Source organism: Platalea leucorodia (assembly GCF_965183815.1).
Source record: "Platalea leucorodia genome assembly, chromosome: W".
NCBI classification, from domain to species: Eukaryota; Metazoa; Chordata; class Aves; order Pelecaniformes; family Threskiornithidae; genus Platalea; species Platalea leucorodia.
In genome coordinates this window covers 24,340,183-24,360,334 of record NC_138859.1, presented here as the reverse complement: position 1 = coordinate 24,360,334, position 20,152 = coordinate 24,340,183, and the positions used below count along the sequence as shown (strand labels likewise).

At 38.0% G+C, this 20,152-nt stretch overlaps 1 protein-coding gene across 1 annotated transcript in view; it reads right to left on the bottom strand.

The window, feature by feature from the left end:
• The window catches only part of LOC309601918 (nuclear factor 1 B-type-like), a gene marked incomplete at both ends in the record, with an annotated part of 42,916 nt that overhangs the window by 11,162 nt on the left and 11,602 nt on the right, over positions 1–20,152 (bottom strand). Inside the window, 2 exons of the mRNA XM_082335178.1 lie at positions 3,112–3,199; positions 17,163–17,245. Of these exons, the coding sequence (XP_082191304.1) occupies positions 3,112–3,199; positions 17,163–17,245 (171 nt within the window). The remainder of the gene's footprint in view (positions 1–3,111; positions 3,200–17,162; positions 17,246–20,152) is intronic.

Below are 20,152 nucleotides of genomic sequence, written 5' to 3'. Positions count from 1 at the left end.
GCCGTTTCCTCTCGTCCTATCCCTTGTTACTAGGGAGAAGAGACCGACCCCCACCTCACTACAACCTCCTTTCAGGGAGTTGCAGAGAGCAATAAGGTCTCCCCTCAGCCTCCTCTTCTCCAAACTAAACAACCCCAGCTCCCTCAGCCTCTCCTCATAAGACTTGTGCTCTAGACCCTTCACCAGCTTCGTTGCCCTTCTCTGGACACGCTCCTCCATCTCAGTGTCCTTTTTGTAGTGAGGGTCCCAAAACTGAACACAGTACTCGAGGTGCGGCCTCACCAGTGCCGAGTACAGGGGCACTATCACCTCCCTGGTCCTGCTGGCCACGCTATTCCTGATACAGGCCAGGATGCCATTGGCATCCTTTTGGCCACCTGAGCACACTGCTGGCTCATGTTCAGGCAGCTGTCAACCAACACCCCCAGGTCCTTTTCCGCCAGGCAGCTCTCCAGCCACTCCTCCCCTAGCCTGTAGCGTTGCATGGGGTTGCTGTGACCCAAGGGCAGGACCCGGCACTTAGCCTTGTTGAATCTCATACAGTTGGCCCCGGCCCATCAATGCAGCCTGTCCAGGTCCCTCTGCAGGGCCTTCCTACCCTCCAGCAGATCGACACTTCCACCCAATTTGGTGTCGCCTGTAAACTTCCTGAGGGTGCACTCAACCCCCTCATCCAATTCAAATTCACATATCATTTCCCATTAGGCATGACAGGCAGCTACTAATAAGACAAAGGACGAAAAAATAACAACTATAGCGATTTTATCCTCTCTCACCTTCACAAAATCCCCAAGGTGTAGGTCACTGACAATGCACCATGAGGAAGCTTTCAGTTTGGTGCCCTGTATAGACACGACAGCTCATATTCAGGCATTGCCAATTCCTTAACCTTTCTGAGTTCAACAAAATTTCTGAAAAATCAATGCACCACTTAAAATAATCACAAGACCCTATTGTAAAAGGTCAGTCTGGTTACTGTCAAATTTAGTGCTATGGATTTTAGGGAACAGGCCTATCAAACAATTTTGTAGGAAAAAAACTTAATTTAACCTTTTGAACTAGGATATATTATTTTGCCAATGAGCAATAATTCCTCTTTGGAATCCATTCTTTTTAGTTTTATAAAGACATCTCAACAGTTTGAATACATATAATTTCTGGTTTTATGTCCTCGCCTTCCCAGATGTTTGAAGAATGATGTATTCTGAAGTCTACATTAAGAAAAAAACAAACAAACTTCTACTTAGGGAGAATTACAGGTATGTTTCTCTGTCCTTCGCGGCTGTGCCCAACTCGCTCCATAAAGACCATGCATATGCAAGCACAGCCAAGGCATGGCCAAAGGATGCCCATGGGAGCACATGTGCAGCTTAGCTTTTTGGTAGGTGGCACAGTTTACCAGCTGGCACACCTGACCTACACCCTGGGGGCTACCTGCAAAGCAATTTTCCATACAAAAGGTGAGAAGATCACAGAACATGTTTGTATCCACCATCAAAGGTTTTTTTTCTTCCTTTCTTTTTGTAATTGACACTCAAGGATCATGTATGAGAGGTACTGAAAAACAGAATTCACTAACCACTGTTCCAGTGCTTCAACTGGTATAAACTGGCCTTGCTTTAAAAAGGTCAAGAATGGTAAGACTGATTTACACCATCCAAGGATTTTTCTAGATAGGTAGTTGTGAGGTATTTTACTAACACCTGTCAACATGTTGAGAAAACAACACCCTCTGTAGGGGGAGAATAAATAATTATCTCAGTTTGGATTCATTTTTGATGGTACACAAGTAATAATTGAACACTGCCAATTACTGCATGATGAGGATTTATAATGTGAATCACAGCCCTTGAGGAGTTGAGGTGACTCCATTAGCTAATTCTCCATTGTACCAATTTATCTATGATGGGGGAAACAACTATACCTTGCTCTTCCATAATCATAATAATAATATTATTATTATTAGAGAAAAAGTGCAGAAAATATTTGAAATTGAATAAGGAAGTCACTACCAATAGGTTTGTAAAACATTAATATTTATGATATTTAAACTTTGGATTTATACACAGCACTCATTTTCCATTTTTATAATTACCATTCCAAGTTGATACTCAAACCCCCAAATTTTTTTAGCTGTCAGTAGTACAATACAGTGCGTCATATGGCATTTTGTATAGTGAGATTTTCTGTATAGAGTCACATTCACATACGTATGTAAAATATTTTAAAAGTGACTACACTGTTGTATGTGTACCTGAAGTTTTTAAAATTATTTTGAGGGAGCAAAAATCTACTGCTTCATTTGACAGGGCCCCAACCTGCAGGCTTTATATCACACATATAAACCCCCTAAACTCCTATGTTAAGGAGAATCCTGCACTTGAAAGAGCTGAAAGATTGATATATTTCATAATAATGCTTATTTATTTATATATCTACTTTCTTTATATACCTACTTATATACACACACCCCTACTGCTACCGTAACCAATTATACATTAGCAGAGGTAATAATGTGTAACTGATTCCTGTACCACTAATTAAGGTTTTTCTTGTACACTAAAAGAAATTCTTCTGTGGATATCAAACCTAACTATTTTGTAATTTTGTTTAGAAAGGAGTTAGTTTATCTTACCTTCATGTACATGTTAGTGACCTAAATCTATACCATTAAATGTCAGAAATGTTTCTATGGATAGTACGATTATCCATTGCCCAAAACAGCACCACATCAGAAGTCTATTATTTTACTTGTCTATATCTTTAATCATACATTCTTTTTTTATATTAACCACTAGACCCCAAAGTATATGACCTTTAATCCTGCAAATCACATTTCCCTTTTTTAAAGCCTAAAATCTGCATTCCTTTAAAATTACAAACCCTTTGCATTTGAAAGCAAACAATGGCATTCCAGATGCTTAACTAAGGTATTTTCTAAACTTTAATTTACATTAAATATAATCTAAATGTGTATTCAAGAAATGTTACATGGATATGTTTTGTTCAGATGTTGACACATATTCTCCTGGCGGCCTGCTAAAACAGATACTGTAGCTCAGTGTAACTTTTTTAGATGTGGTGTAGGGGTGGAAACAATTAAAATGTTACCTTGCCAAGTAATTCCCAATGTATCCTCACTGGCACTGGGGTATAAATGCCTGCTGTTTTGATTCACGGTCCAGTCACAAATCCTCAGCTGTCAATTGAAACCTAGCAGTCAGATATGGATCAAGCAGTACTATAGTTCCTAGTATTTAAATGAATACATGCAAACTAGTACTGTACATGGCAAAAGCCTTACTTTCCCAAAAAGTAACTTTTTAAAAAAAGAAAACAAAACAAACAAAAAAGCCTATTCTGAAAAAAAAAAAACTCTTACAGATTTAAGGTAACGCTACTTTAATATGTTCCTCTATCAATAAAACACAAAAGAGTAACTAATGTTTAGCACATAACAATTAGCCATTATTAGATTACAAACTGAGCTGGAATAAAAGAAAATGTTAATATGCAATAGTGAAATATTTTAAGAAAGAAAATCAAAATGCTATTTGGTCTATGTAATCTTCTAAATAATGTGTATTAAGTAAAGGTCAAATATAATCAATATCTTGAAGCTTGCATTTGATGAAACATAGAAGACATGCAACTTAGAAAAACTGCCCAAATTACCCAAACTGTATGCCTTCATCTTGCTATTTAAGGATAAAGGTATTTTTCATTGAAGTTTATTAATTTAGTGTTACTGAAAGTGGTATTACTTAGCGAAAGGTAATAAAATAATCTAATCTTGTTCTAGACTCAGAATAACAGCATTTAAAATACTTTATTAAATTTTAATATAATGAGGAATGCACTCAATGTAAGCTAAAAAAAATTCTTCCCAGATACTCAAATCATCAGTTCTGCCTTCACAGATTGTTCATGTAACCCTATATAGCTGTTTTTAACAGCTGTTCCACAGTGCTAGCAGATTTATTGAAAATATATACTGCTTATTTTTAAGAAATTAAACTTTTGTCTTGCGAATAAAACATACAAAAAGCATACATTTTTAACCTTTGTCATGCTATATATAAATTACTGTTATACCGTGCATGACACAGCACTCTGAATTGAAGATAACTTTGTTGCCGAGTTTAATTGCTTTAAATGTATTCTGGTTTTCTCTATGCACATTCACAGTCTTTAGAGAGTGAAGGCTACAGCAACCAAAATGAAAAAAAATATTTTCACAAAAGCAGAATTAATTACAGTCTTTTCCTGACAAATACATATGCTAAGGACAAGACAATATTGCAAACTTGACCCTGTCTGGCTGTTACACTCATAAGCTTCCTGCTGTTAAGATCTAAGAAACAGAAATGTTAGTCTCTGGTGTTTTCATAGGGTTTGTTTCTTGTTCTATAAAGAATTCAAGAGACTGTCTAAAGCCATTAAAAGCATAATTAAACTACATGAAACTAACCAGAAAATGAACCATTTCATCAAAAAGTTTGCTAGAGGTAACCATGAAAAGTACATTAAATATGCTAAAATGAAGGGGTACGTATATGCATTTTGGTGTAGTCATTATATAAAACTGTATCATAAGTAAGTTTTTAATTTTGATGACCCAATAAAATGTATATCTGCTCAGTTACTCAAATAGCATAACTAGCTGCATGTCGGCTATAAGAATGTGTCATCAGTTACAGTACAGAAGCATATTTTAAGGGCTTAAAGCTATCTTAAGCTATCTTCTCAGTTTAAATTGGACACCTTCCAGACAGAACTGTTCTGCAGAGTTTTAACTATACAGCTCTCGCGTACATCAGAATCTCATAGGCACCAGCTCATCCTCTAATCATATTCTGAAAAATTTTAGGGGTTATTATTTAAGCAGATTCTGTATTTTCATATTTTAAGAGTGGCAAATTAAGATTAAGCTTCATTTCAAGGCTCTCTGATCATTAGAAAAGGTAAATAAATATTTTGAAAAGCGTGTGAGAAAAAGACAACCATTGCAAAAAGCCCGTAAAGCTAAACATTTGCATACTGTCATTGTTTTGAATGAAATGTCCTTTAAATGTGTTTCCTTTCCAACAAGCATATAAGAAAGGTGACCTCTTATTCATTTACGGACCTCTCTGGTAGTCATGTGACCAAGTTTTACATCAAACTCTCTATTATGATAAGAGACACGATAAGAACAGTCTGCATGTTGAAAACTGGTTTCCTGCCCTTACTGAGAAGTTCTTTTAAACAGTCCTCCTGTGTTCTTTCATCTTTTTGCTGAAAGTAAAAGCAATGTACACCCAAAACAATTTAAAAGCAGAAATTGCTTTCAGTGGACATTTATAGTTTCAATGTTGAATAGTATGAAGAGAATTCCATTTTGAATTGCATGATTCAGTAACTAAACAATACATCTAGAAACAACAATTTCCTACTGAAGTGTCAGGACAGTCCTCTTTGTTAGACATACTTAAATAAAAAGCTGTTTACCATTTTCTCATTTTAAAATTATCATTTTAGAGACAAGAAGTGTTTCTCATTACTGCATATATGGTAAAATAGCTCATTAATAAACATCAAAGCTGAGCGAACATCATGCATACTGTACATAGTACACAGAAAGTCCAGGCTCTAGTGAATCACAGAACCACAGAATGGCTGAGGTTGGAAGGGACCGTATCTAGACAGCTTCTGAATATCTCCAAGGATGGAGACTCCACAGCCTCCCTGGGCAACCTGTTCCAGTGCTCAGTCACCCTCACAGTGAAAAAGTGCTTCCTGATGTTCAGACAGAACCTCCTGTGTTTCAATTTGTGCCCATTGCCTCTTGTCCTGTCACTGGGAACCACTGAAAAGAGCCTGGATCCATCTTCTTTGCACCCTCCCTTCAGGTATTTCTACACATTGATAAGATCCCCCTGAGCCTTCTCTAGGCTAAACAGTGGCCTTCTCTAGGCTAATCATCTTTGTGGCCCTTCGTTGAACTGTCTCCAGTATGTCCATGTCTCTCCTGTACTGGAGCCCAGAACTGGACACAGGACTCCAGGTGTGGCCTCACCAGTGCTGAGTAGAGGGGAAGGATCACCTCCCTCGACCTGCTGGCAACACTGCTCCTAAGGCAGCACAGGATACCGTGGGACTTCTCTGCTGCAAGGGCACATTGCTGGTTCATGTTCAACACGGTGTCCACCAAGACCCCCCAGGTCCTTTTCTGCAAATCTGCTTTCCAGCCAGGCAGCCCCCAGCATATATTGGTGCATGAGGTTGTTCCTCCACAGGTGCAGGATTTTGCACTTCTCTTACTGAACTTCATGAGGTTCCTGTCAGCCCATTTCTGCAGCCTGTCGAGGTCCCTCTGGGTGGCAGCACGACCCCCAGTTTTGTGTCATCAGCAATGTTGCTGAGGGTACACTCTGCCTCCATCATCCAGATCATTAATGAATATGTTAAACAGGACTGGACCCAGTATTGACCCCTGGGGTCCACCGCTACTCACTGGCCTCCAAGTAGCCTTTGTTCCACTGATGACCACGCTCTGGGCCTGGCCATTCAGCCAGTTTTCGATCCACCTCGCTGTCTGCTCATCCAGCCCATATAGATCAACAGCTTCTCCATGAGGATCTTATGGAAGACAGTGTCAAAGGCCTTACTGAAGTCTAGGTAAACAATATCCACTGCTCTCCCCTCATCTACCAAGCCAGTCGTTTCATTGTAGAAGTTTATCAAGTTGGTCAAGCATGACTTCCCCTTGGTGAATCCACGCTGACTACTCCTGATGATTTCCTTGTCCTTCATGTGCCTGGAAAACATTTCCAGGATTCATTTTTCCATCAACTTCCCAGGGACTGAGATAAGGCTGACCAGCATGTAGTTCCCTGGGTCCTCCTTCTTGCCCTTCCTGAAGATAGGAGTGACATTTGCTTTCCTCCAGTCCTCAGACACCTCTCTAAAATCACCACGATGATTCAAAGATTATCAAGAGTGATATGCCAATGTCTTTAAAGGAGATATTTATATAAAACATCCTCTAAGCATCCCAAAGAATGAGAAAAAACAGGCTTTTGGTAAGATATTTGGAATTAAAATTATTTTGTACCATAACTGTCTAGAGCTAAATTTGTAGTTGTCCATTTACCATGTTTACTATCAATCTGTTAAGATTTAAACAATAGTTAAATACATCTCTAAAAGTAAACTCCCATGCAAAGTGCTTTAAGACTATATTGGTCAATTTTTTGCTGTGCAGATTAAGAAGATAATGCTATGAAAAAAACCAACCTTCTTTCATATCTGCAGTTCTGTGAGAATAACTTTGTTTTCCTAGAGACAGAAAGACAAAAAAAAAAAAAGCTGTCCAAATTATTTAGGCTCAAATTGGAAAATACAGTCTCAGACACTGCACAGAAAGTAAGAACATATGCAACAAGTAAACTTGAGTCATGAGTTTTCATTGAGGCAAGAAAAGGAGGGAGGGAAGGAGAAGGGGAGAGAGATTTTGATACACAGGAGCTTGCGGTCTGATTCTGAAGCCATTCATTACTCCACGGATATTAATTCCAATATGACAACTGATAAGGGGCTGTAGAATTAGACTCTTATACCTTGAGTATTTGCGAGACTTTCACAAACTATAAACAAATATTCAGTATTGAAATGTACATTTTAACACATCTATTAAGTATCTTTTTATTCTAAACTATTGTTATTTATATTGTTTTTTAAAACAATCTTAACACGTTGATTTAAGGGTTAACTATTACTGTAACATTACATTTACACTACCCAGGCAAATGCACTAGGATAATATTTCCTGTTTTCAGGCTGTTATCTTGACACATAAGTACAGTACAACAGCTGGCTTGTTCCTGGAGCTCCTGAGGGGACCTTTCTTCTCAGAAATTTCTGAATTTCTTTCTCAGCTTTAGCTGTAGCAGCGTTCAAGTGTTCAACTTTTCAAGCAGCACTTTTTTCCCCCAGCACCACTCTGGGGTTATGATAATAGCTCTGATAAGGCAGTCAAATGGGACAATCTACAGTTTGTGAAAGCAGTAGGAGGGAACTGAAAATTGCTAAGAATTACTTTTGTTTACTTTTCGTTTAGAATCTAGCAAATACACTAGTAAAGTAATACTTTCACCAACATTGCTTTTTAAAATGTTACACATTTGGGCAACAGACACACCTGTTAGAGTAATGGTTTCCTCCCCCCCTGAAATTCTGTAATATTTTGGGGAAAAAAGTATCAGTTCAAGCATTTCAGATTAAGAACAAAAAGGCCAAAGTATCCTATTGGTAACTGTATTCATAGCAGAAAAAAACTAATGATTTCTGGTCTTTATCAATTTAAATTGCTATTTCTGATAGCTGCACCCAACTCTCTAATAGAGTTTTGCAGAATGTTGTTTCTTTTCCATCTAGGCAAACATCTTTAGAACACTTCCTAAGAAATTAATTGTATTCAAGCCAGACTTGCATGCTGCCATCCCAGAGAAAATGGGTCCATTGCTATCCATTAAAATGCCATTAGGTAATCTAATTTGGAACTTAATCTCTAAGTTAACCATGCTCCATATTTGAAGTATACTTGAGAGAAAGAGAAGTTTATGTTTGAGTGGACTGGGGAGCCAAAGTGTGAAGGAGGATGTTTTTTCTGTAGCTGTGGTCACGTTTCAAGCTGTCTGGTAACCAGGAGAAACCAGACATGATGTAATTCCAGACTGAACTTGAATTTCAGGGATTTAGAACGGGGGAACAATGGACCATAGGAATTGATAATGTCCATTTTCCACATTATTTCGTTTGAAGCTTTAAGTTAACTTTTATGGGAGAAGCAGCAAGAACTGCAGTGCAACCAAAATTAGATGATCCAGAGATGTTAATGTAGGGAAAACAACTTCTTCAGTGATATTGTCTGAGTAGCGCTGCAGATGCCAGCAGGGTTAGAAAAGTTCCTGCTCTGCAGTAAACTGGTTGCCTGTTCTGAGCAGCTTTGTTCACTTAGGTTGAACAAACTTAATCTTAGGTTTCCTGTCAGATGATTTTTGGCAGCACTGTTAGGGAAGGAGGAACAAGTTCCAGGAAATTTCCAAGCATAAGCCATACCTTTAACCCCTTGGTTACTCTGAAATTCTATTTCTTGATCATCTTAACTCCAATTATTTCTTTTGAAACAATAAAACTATACTTTTTTTTTGGTGGTGGGGGGGGTGTTTGGTTTTTTGGGGCTGCAATTAGAATTATCTGCATTCAGTCTTATTATAGTGCAATAAATAAACTTGACTGTATTTACAAAAGTGTTAATATATAAAATTTAACAAATTGCATTTAAAAACTGTAAAATTTGGAAAAAGAGGTATAAATACTGCCATGATTAAGTTTACAAATATGTCCACTGACATTTGTGGAAGAGTTTCAGAACAGATTTAGAGAACAAGAATAGCTAGTCTGGAAACTGAAACAGTATTTTTTCCTAAACCTTTCCTTTGCATATTCCTTGTTTTCTTGTTGGTCTACCACAATACTCCTACTTGATAGCTTGTTATTTCTTTATTTATTTGGTTTAATGAGTTTACCTGAAAGTGTAGAATCTGTTTTTCTTATGTGACGGAACTGTCTCTGGTAACCCAAGGCCTCATTCTCCATGGTTTGACTCTATGGCAGTTGGCTCTCCAGTTGGTTACAACCCTTTGTGTGCATGTGTGTGCTTGCAACCCTTCCTCCTTTAACCCCGCTCCCCACAACAAGCATGCCCAAGTGGTCCAAAGCACATAATGGATATGCATCATATCTCCAGGCCCTATCTTCACAGTGGATTTTCTTTGGTAGACAAGGACTGTGGTTCCTATCCCTGACCCTTTTTACCTCTTTGTTGCTCTATCCCAAAAAGGGGTCTGTGGGGAGAAGAAACAATATTTTAACAGTAAAATTCCCTTTTTCCTCCTCCAGGCATCAGCCTTCTAAATAAGGTTCTGGTGATGAATATTTTATTAGTACCATAATCTTTTCATCAGATCATATTGGACAAATCTTACATGTATAAATGGGTTTAACTATTTGTGAATATTTTGAGATTTGTTGTTTGACTATGGTTTTTGAATTTAGACAACAGTAAAAAACATTGCATTGGGAAAAGTCAATAAGACTATTTTTTTTAAAAAAAAAGGTTGAAAGCCAGTCTTTCAACAAACAAAGATTAGCTGCTCTTATAAACTGGAAATATAGTAAACACTTTATTACTATGGGGTTAAAAGAAAATACGTTTTCAGGTATCATTGAAGAATGTGCCTGTTTAAAAAGAAAAGCTGTTGAATAATACTGTCACTACAGACATTTTAAAGACATCTTAGGGCATCCATACTTCTAATAATTCCTTGTGACAAAAGTGAGCTCTGCTCCCTGCAGAGTTTGAGCATGATGAAGGCAGGCACGGTTGCCAGTGTTTTCACATTTTTACTGTTAGGAATCAAAATGGTAAATTAAGGGGTTTAGAGATGAAGAATATTGCACATGAGTAAATGACAAAAGTTATTTCTTAACAATCATAGGATGTATCACCTGAGGAACATATTCACATATTTTACAAAATGATTTGATTCTTCTCCTCTGCATTCACAAAGTACCAACTGAAAGGATCACATAAATCTGTCAAAGTAAAATGTAATTATTAGTTAAATAGATAAAAGGACCATTTTTCCCTCTTAATAAAAACTTCTAACCCCTGCTGGCATTACCCATCAATGTACATGCTTATGCAGGGAGAGAATACTATGAACGGATCACAGAATCGCAGAATCAAAGAATCAGAGAATGACTGAGGTTGAAAGGAACCTCTGGAAGTCATCTGGTCCAACCCCCCTGCTCAAGCACGGTCACCTAGAGCCTGTTGCGCAGGACTGTATCTAGACAGCTTCTGAATATCTCCAAGGATGGAGACTCCACAGCCTCCCTGGGCAACCTGTTCCAGTGCTCAGTCACCCTCACAGTGAAAAAGTGCTTCCTGATGTTCAGACAGAACCTCCTGTGTTTCAATTTGTGCCCATTGCCTCTTGTCCTGTCACTGGGAACCACTGAAAAGAGCCTGGATCCATCTTCTTTGCACCCTCCCTTCAGGTATTTCTACACATTGATAAGATCCCCCTGAGCCTTCTCTAGGCTAAACAGTGGCCTTCTCTAGGCTAATCATCTTTGTGGCCCTTCGTTGAACTGTCTCCAGTATGTCCATGTCTCTCCTGTACTGGAGCCCAGAACTGGACACAGGACTCCAGGTGTGGCCTCACCAGTGCTGAGTAGAGGGGAAGGATCACCTCCCTCGACCTGCTGGCAACACTGCTCCTAAGGCAGCACAGGATACCGTGGGACTTCTCTGCTGCAAGGGCACATTGCTGGTTCATGTTCAACACGGTGTCCACCAAGACCCCCCAGGTCCTTTTCTGCAAATCTGCTTTCCAGCCAGGCAGCCCCCAGCATATATTGGTGCATGAGGTTGTTCCTCCACAGGTGCAGGATTTTGCACTTCTCTTACTGAACTTCATGAGGTTCCTGTCAGCCCATTTCTGCAGCCTGTCGAGGTCCCTCTGGGTGGCAGCACGACCCCCGGTTTTGTGTCATCAGCAATGTTGCTGAGGGTACACTCTGCCTCCATCATCCAGATCATTAATGAATATGTTAAACAGGACTGGACCCAGTATTGACCCCTGGGGTCCACCGCTACTCACTGGCCTCCAAGTAGCCTTTGTTCCACTGATGACCACGCTCTGGGCCTGGCCATTCAGCCAGTTTTCGATCCACCTCGCTGTCTGCTCATCCAGCCCATATAGATCAACAGCTTCTCCATGAGGATCTTATGGAAGACAGTGTCAAAGGCCTTACTGAAGTCTAGGTAAACAATATCCACTGCTCTCCCCTCATCTACCAAGCCAGTCGTTTCATTGTAGAAGTTTATCAAGTTGGTCAAGCATGACTTCCCCTTGGTGAATCCACGCTGACTACTCCTGATGATTTCCTTGTCCTTCATGTGCCTGGAAAACATTTCCAGGATTCATTTTTCCATCAACTTCCCAGGGACTGAGATAAGGCTGACCAGCATGTAGTTCCCTGGGTCCTCCTTCTTGCCCTTCCTGAAGATAGGAGTGACATTTGCTTTCCTCCAGTCCTCAGACACCTCTCTAAAATCACCACGATGATTCAAAGATTATCAAGAGTGGCCTCATAATGACATCAGCCAGCACTCTTGGGTGCATCCCACCAGGGCCCATGGACTTATGTATGTCCAAGTTGCTTAAGTATTCCCTGACCTGATCCTCTTCCAACAAGGGTACATCTTCCTTGCTCCAGATTTTCCCCCAGGTCTCTGGGTTCTGGGATTCCTGAAGGCTGCTCTTGCAAGTAAAGACTGAGACGAAGGTGGCATTCAGTACCTCAGCCTTTTCTGTGTCCTGTGTCACCAGGGCCCCTGCCCCATTCATCACTGGGCCCACATTTCCACTAGTCTTCCTTTTGTCACCTATGTACTTAGAGAAGCCCTTCTTGTTGCCTTTGACAACCCTTGCCAGATTAAATTCCAGTTAGGCTTTGGCTTTCCTAACTGTGTCTCTGCATGCTTGGACAGTTTTCCTGTATTTCTCCCATGTTACTTCTTCCTGCTTCTACCTTCTGTATACTTCCTTTTTGTGTTTGAGTTTGGCCAGGAGCACCTTGTTCATCCACACAGGCCTCCTGGCATTTTTGCCTGACGCTCTGCTCATTGGGATAGACAAGGTGGTCCTTGAATATCAACCAGCTTTCTTGGCCCTCTTCCCTTTAGGGCCTTATCCCATGGGACTCTTCCAAGCAGATCCCTGAAGAGGCCAAAGTCTGCTCTGATTAAGTCCAGGGTAGTGATCTTGCTTTTTGCCCTGCTCTCTCCTCTCAGGATCCTGAACTCCTCCACTGCAGCCAAGTCTGCCTTTGACCTTCACATCCCCAATGTGAAATCCATGTGACATCCTATTCCTCACATTGCCATACTGAAATCCATGCAATTGTCTTAAGCAATGCAAGGACTGGAAGAGTTCACCAGTTCCTCAGTACCTGGGCCAACATTAGTTAGCACATTTTACTATGACAGAAAATTTTAATGGTCATTGGCTTCACAAGCTTCTAAACATGTATCCCATTTACTTACGTTTTCCTAACCAAAAATAAAACCACCTAGTCCTAGCTAAAAGGTGCATATAAAATCGCATCATGGCCAAGAATGAGTATGCTGGTTATATATTTAATTCACTTCAACAAGAATCTTATTAATTGTGAAAAGATTAATCTTTACTTACAGTAAATACAAATATATATATATATATATAAATTATTTTCTTTACTTCAAACTGATAAAGTTCAGTGCTTGTATTTCTGGCAATATTCTAACTTTAGATCCAGAAATTATGTCAATCAACCTCTAAATATTCCTGTGATGTCAAGGATATAATGAGTTCACAAAATAGAGAATATAAATACAGTGAGGCTAAGGAAATGTCATCAAACAACTACGAGACCTCTGGTCTATTGACCATTGATATGTTATTTGTAAATGAATTATTTTTAAAATGATTCCTCCAGTAAAATTTTACAGCCACAAAAATGGAGACACAAATGAAAATCTGGCACAGAGGCTGAGTTCACTTGTAGAAGGTTGAATTTGACCAAGATACTGATTGTTGCTTTTTCTTTTAAGCCGCATTTAGAAACCATGAATCTTCAGTGCCTGCACATATAAGCAGTGAGTGAATGAGCGAAAGAAAGGGTAAGAGGGAAGGGTGCTGCCATGCTAGTATGAAGATTATCCAAATTTTTTTATGCATAACTCAGTAAAGATATTTCTTAGCACAGATGCTGAGCACAGAACACTAGATTTCAGTTCATAAAATTAAATCAACTTCCAATAGAAAATTAAGGAAGAAAAATGTCCTGATGCAAATACTAACTCCTATAATTTTAAGATCGGTCCCCTTCCCCCTCCCCCATTATTCCCCCGACCCTCGTCCATTACTCATACTTAACAACTCTTATAAGTTGACAGTGAATCAAGGAAAACAAACCAAGTAGTCATTAACAATTTATGATATTTGGGGGGAGCTGGCATTACATGACTTTTCTCCAACAAAATGTTAAGATGCAGGTGACTCTTTAGATGTCACTCAAGCAAGAGATTTGCTTTGCTACTGGTGGTGTTACAGTACAGAAATATCTGGCATTTCAAGGCAGCTAACAACTAGACCCAGCAGCAATCACAACAAAAATTCAACTGCATAGACTTACAATTCTTCGTTATAACTCTGCCTTTTTATCAGCGTAGCATGCTAAGTAACACATGTAAAGGCATATTTTTCACAGTATTCAGCTCAGTAAATGCAAATGGACTGCTCCCATAGGTGCTATTATATGCTATCTTTCACAGTTATATTTAATGTTATTTGTTGCTATAATATATATATATGCTACATTTTGGTTCTTTTTAAGAACAACAACAAAACCAAAAAAAAACAATCAGTAAAACATCTTGATATTTCTCATACCTTGGGAGGATAAATCTTTATAAATTCCCCTCCAATGAAGGAAAACTGTACCTGTGACAATATTTATTCTTAAGGGGTCAATGTATATTACAGGGTATGGTGAACATTTAAAAAACTTCTATGGAACTATTCATTGGCGATCTCATTCAGAATTTCTCTCACCTAATATAACATGATTGATTGCCCTTATTTCATGTAACCCTTGAGTTTCCTTTTCATTCATCATGGGCTGCTTTAAACGAAATGCATTTAGAACTTGCTAAAATAAAAGTGGTCTCTCAAAGTGTTGTAATGAAAGGACATAGTAACTCGGTCTTTTCTGCCATAACAAAGGCTAACCTTTAATCTATTGAAATCATTTAGGCAATTTCTGTTTTTCTCGCCCTTTCTGGATAGTAAGTATATATGGCACTGTCATCTCTGAGATCCTTTTAGGAATTAAGAGGATGAAGGGGAAAATTAATTTATTATCAACTCATTTTATATACACTGCACTTATACATTCATATCTATCCATTCTGAGAAAGCTTTGTTGTTAAAATATTCTGTTCCTTCGATGTCTTCAACAGAACAACCTATTCCCTAATTTTATATGTATATGTGTGTGTGTGCGTGTGTGTGCGCGCGCGCGTGTGCAAGCATTTATTCTATGTCATCACAATTTGGGATTCTATGATTCTATGATTCACGTGCACACATCAAACACACATATGCAAGCATACAAACATACCTCTTACATAATTTAGAACAGAATACATAATTCACAGCAAGGAACTATGACATATTTTTCCTTTTTACTCTATGGCTCCTACTGGTCACCAAATGAACAGTTTACTATAAAAGGGAGAACATTTGATTCCCATAGTGGCACCGAATAGGAAGATATTTTCCAGTTGTGAAGTCTATGTAAGATCTATTTTGTTTTCCTCTGAACCATCTGGCCACATGTTTTGTCATAGGAGTATATGACATGGTACTTGGAATACCAAGGGACTGGACTTGATGACCCTTGAGAGCCCTCCCACTCATGGTCCTATGATGTTGCTGAAATTCACCAAATTTATTTCAGACTATATAAAACAAAAAATATGTAGAAGATGCATTACATAAGCAGTGATCTTGTGATGGCAAGTATGTACTTTTTATGACTTATATGGTAAACTCAGCTAAGAGGAAAATTAAGTGTGCTGCCAGTACCTTCTAGGAATGTAAGATGGTGTCTGTAACTCTTTGAATGAACTTGGAAGAAGGGGAAGGGAGTTAAACTATAACAAATTTATAGAAAAATATCTCTTCACATGTAGTGATAGCACAAAATTTTATATTTATATATTTTTCCTGTGAATCCCCAAACTAACAGGATGTTAGAAGGTTGTCATTTTTTCCAGAAAATATCTGCATTGTTTTTTTTTTTAAAGTCTATAAATCCTGTGTACATTTTAAAATACAATGAACTCATACTGTACATCTGTCAAAAAGAATCATATTATAGTAATTATAACACATTTCATATTATAACAATCTTAGGTGAAAAAGCAACTTTACCAGAAAATTTACTGAAAAAAAAAAGCAATGGTTGGCAAACCCACTAATTGTTATTTGGTGTTTTCATAACTGTGTACAGATTTTTCCAGTTAGGTTTCACTGGTTTAAAAGAAGGCAAAATTATAACTGTTGAATAAACTATCATCATCTTTATGATTTTCTCTGAACTCTGCGTATGGTGACCTTTAATACAGACATATTGCTACCTTGCCTTTGTAGTGGGTAGGGACAGTTTAGCTATATCACAACAGACACAGAACAGATAGGTTTTACTAAGAATAAAACAGGCATGTATACCAACTGTTGAGAGAACCCAAGCCCAAGGAAAAAAAAACAGTACAATAAATATAACAACAGCCTTTTTCTTCCTGCCGTATTCACTTTTTTCCCTTGAAATATTTTACATGCTGTTGATTTCAAAACCCTCTGCTGTTAAGATCTAGGAGCAACATACGCACACATCATAAAATACGCTTAAATTTTAGAGGGCCTGAAATTATTTCTATTACATTGTTACTAACGATGTAGGATTTCTGTATTTGCATGCCTTTGCTATTGTCTGATTTGTCAATAAACCACCATTAATCTCATATATATATTTTTATCGCTTGGGTAAACATTTGCATTAAGTTTACAGCATTAATGAGATATGACATTTAAAATGCTACATGAAACATAAATGATGTAAGAAACTAGAACAAAAATGTGTTCTTATCACATCTGAAATCAGCAAACTAATTTAAACCTATTAAACCAGGAATAATGATGTATTCCACTGAGAATTTGGTTTTATAATTCATCTTCTGGAACTAAAATGCAGAAATGTAGGCTTAAACATCTGGAAAATAGCTTGAGAATAATAATTGGGACTGCTTAATTTTGCTTTTTTTTTGTTATGTTGATGTTTCTTAAAGGGTTTGGTAATGCTTTTATTAAATTTAGTCTTCGGATGACAAATACTGAAATCCTTAGGATCCCATTCTAATCCAAGATAACAGCGGCAGCATACAGAAAGGTAATAATGCAAAAGCTTGTCTATATCATTACAGCTATGTGAAACTTGCCCACCTGTTGCTGGTGTAGAAAGGATGGGTCTTTTAGGCTCAGTCCCACATATCGACTGGCTTGGGATGTGGCTGAAGCTGTGTAGGCTGATTAAGGAAGAACAAAACAGACTGATAAAAAAAAAGACTTATCATAACTATTACCCTGTGCAGGTACAGTACAATTATGAGAGATCCAGAATTATGATTTATAATATATAGGATATACCTGTGTTTTTCTTTTATATAATGCAAAAGTAAATTTGGAGCAGATTCAGCCATTAGGAAAGCATGTGCAGTTCCTATAAACCTAAGTGGAAGCTGCATGTATAAATCAGAAATTAGAATGGTGACTGCTGTTAAATAATCGCTCCTCTGATTACTAAATTTTACTTTTTTAAAAAGTAATTAGATTAAGAACTGTCTTTGAAAGCATTGTGGGCCTGATTCTCATTTCCATTACAGCAGTATAAGTCTCGCATCCAATCAAATCAGTGATATTATGCTGATGTGAGAGAAGAAGAATGACCTATTAGTTTACGCTAATTCTCACTGTTGTGAATGGCCATGACAAAATCATTAGGGAAAAATGAAAATTGGAATCAAAAGCTCAGCTTACTAATGTGGCATGAAATTAATCTTTACAATTCTTTAGAAGGGTGCAATCTGATTACTATTTACATGAGAAGGGAGGTTTGGGGTTTTTTTGTGGAACATAACATTATATATTCAGTTGCTTTATATATCAGGAAATAAAATTCACTTGGGGGCAATGTAATAAAATCACTCCCTTCTCTGGTACAGAAGCTCAGGATATGGAACCTTTCACCTTTCACCGTTCACTTCTGACCTAGATCAGTAATCACTGAAAGTCATTACCCTCTCATAGCTTTTGGTGGTATTTACGAAATTAGGTAGGTGGTCTTAGTCCACTTCCAAGTGCGGAGATGTCCACACTGTAAAAGGCATCATCACAGCCTGGCACCTTTGTTGGCAGACAAAGCAGAACTACTAAAACTGAATGAATATAAACACAGAAGCCAATGAGAAACTAGATGGGAGTATGTACAACGTTGGCTCATTAGTATTAAAAGCATATAGCAACTGTAAGTATATGAAATTATTCACATTTTGAGGTCTTTTAAATCTGACTTTTCACAGTAATTGGGTTTTACTGAAAAACTGCCATAAAATGGATCAAATATTAGAAGGAAATCATGCTTTAGGATTGCCAAATATTATCAAAGCCTGCTGTTCTTTCTCATTCAAAACAATTCTGACTTCAGAATGGAAAGCAGTATTAATAATTTGCCATTGTATTCTCATTAGACTGAATAATTGTCACAACTTGTTGGCCAAACATTGGATTTTTTTACAATTAATCAGTTATTAGAAATAAATTTAAAATTATGCCTTAAAAAGCTATTCAAGCCTAATTCTCCCATTAGATTCACATATGAGCAGTCTACGAGGCATGTAAGGGTGGTCAGAGCTTTTCATATGTACATATATTTATATATAATATTATATATCAACAGATTATGGTCCCTGATTTTTTATTTTCTTCATCAAAGGGATATATTCCTTTATTTTTCATTACTTTCTTTTTCCAGTTACTGATCCATTTTCAAAAGCCTCTATCATGTAGGTGCACAACTGCACAACTTTGAAAAGCACAAGTCTCTAGAACATGTAGCATTTGTATCCTATTGCACTTTTACACAATAGGCATGTTCATTTAAGTTTTGCATGTAGATTTTTTTATCTATGTGCTATAGTGACAGACAGCAAATCTTTAAGGGAGAGGTTGCTTACACACTGTTTTATATGCATGAAGAGGTCTTATTTCAAATAGCTACACTGAGATTTTCAAAGAATCATACAGCAATTAGGTGCCCAAGTTCCAATGAAATTCCATAGAAACTGGGTGCCAAATGTCATTAAGTGGTTTTGAAAATTTAGTCCAAATTTTTCCTTTAAGTAGTAGGACAGTTATTAATGACCACTCACCACTCAGCACTGGTGAGGCCGCACCTCGAGTACTGTGTTCAGTTTTGGGCCCCTCACTACAAGAAGGACATCGAGGTGCTGGAGCGTGTCCAAAGAAGGGCAACGAAGTTGGTGAAGGGTCTAGAGAACAAGTCTTATGAGGAGCGGCTGAGGGAGCTGGGGTTGTTTAGCCTGGAGAAGAGGAGGCTGAGGGGAGACCTTATTGCTCTCTACAACTACCTGAAAGGAGGTTGTAGCGAGGTGGGGGTCGGTCTCCCAAGTAACAAGCGATAGGACGAGAGGAAAGGGCCTCAAGCTGTGCCAGGGGAAGTTTAGGTTGGATATTAGGAAAAACTTCTTCACCAAAAGGGTAGTCAGGCATTGGAACAGGCTGCCCAGGGAAGTGGTTGAGTCTCCATCCCTGGAGGTATTTAAAAGACAGGTAGACGTGGTGCTTAGGGACATGGTTTAGTGGTGGACTTGGCAGTGCTAGGTTAACGGTTGGACTCGATGATCTTAAGGGTCTTTTCCAACCTTAACGATTCTATGATTCTATGAACAAATAAGGTCTGTTTTCTTATAACAGGCCATACTATAGGCAGGTAACCTGAAAACATCCCAACACAGCCTATTCTAGGTAAAAAGATTAGAGCAATAGCTTCTAGTTTGTTGCTGAAAATACCTCTACTTGAAAGGTGCAAGAATTGCAGTGTAAACCAGCACAGAGGATACAGATCCACTGTAGCGCTTAATCTCTTTAGCAGATCTGCTATTCTAAAAGAATGGCTAAAATATTTCCATAAACCTATCAATATAATTACTTCTTAATTTACAGGTAAACAATGGTGTTTGCTTAAACTGAATTCCAAAAGTTGCTATTATTTATTTATAATAAATACTTGTACAGTTTTCATCTTTTATGCTACCTGCTCAAATGTATTTGAATGTCTGCTTCATGTTCTAAAGCAAAGATTTGATATCGTGTAAATACCTGAAGCATACAGATTATGGTCTTGACTAATGAAA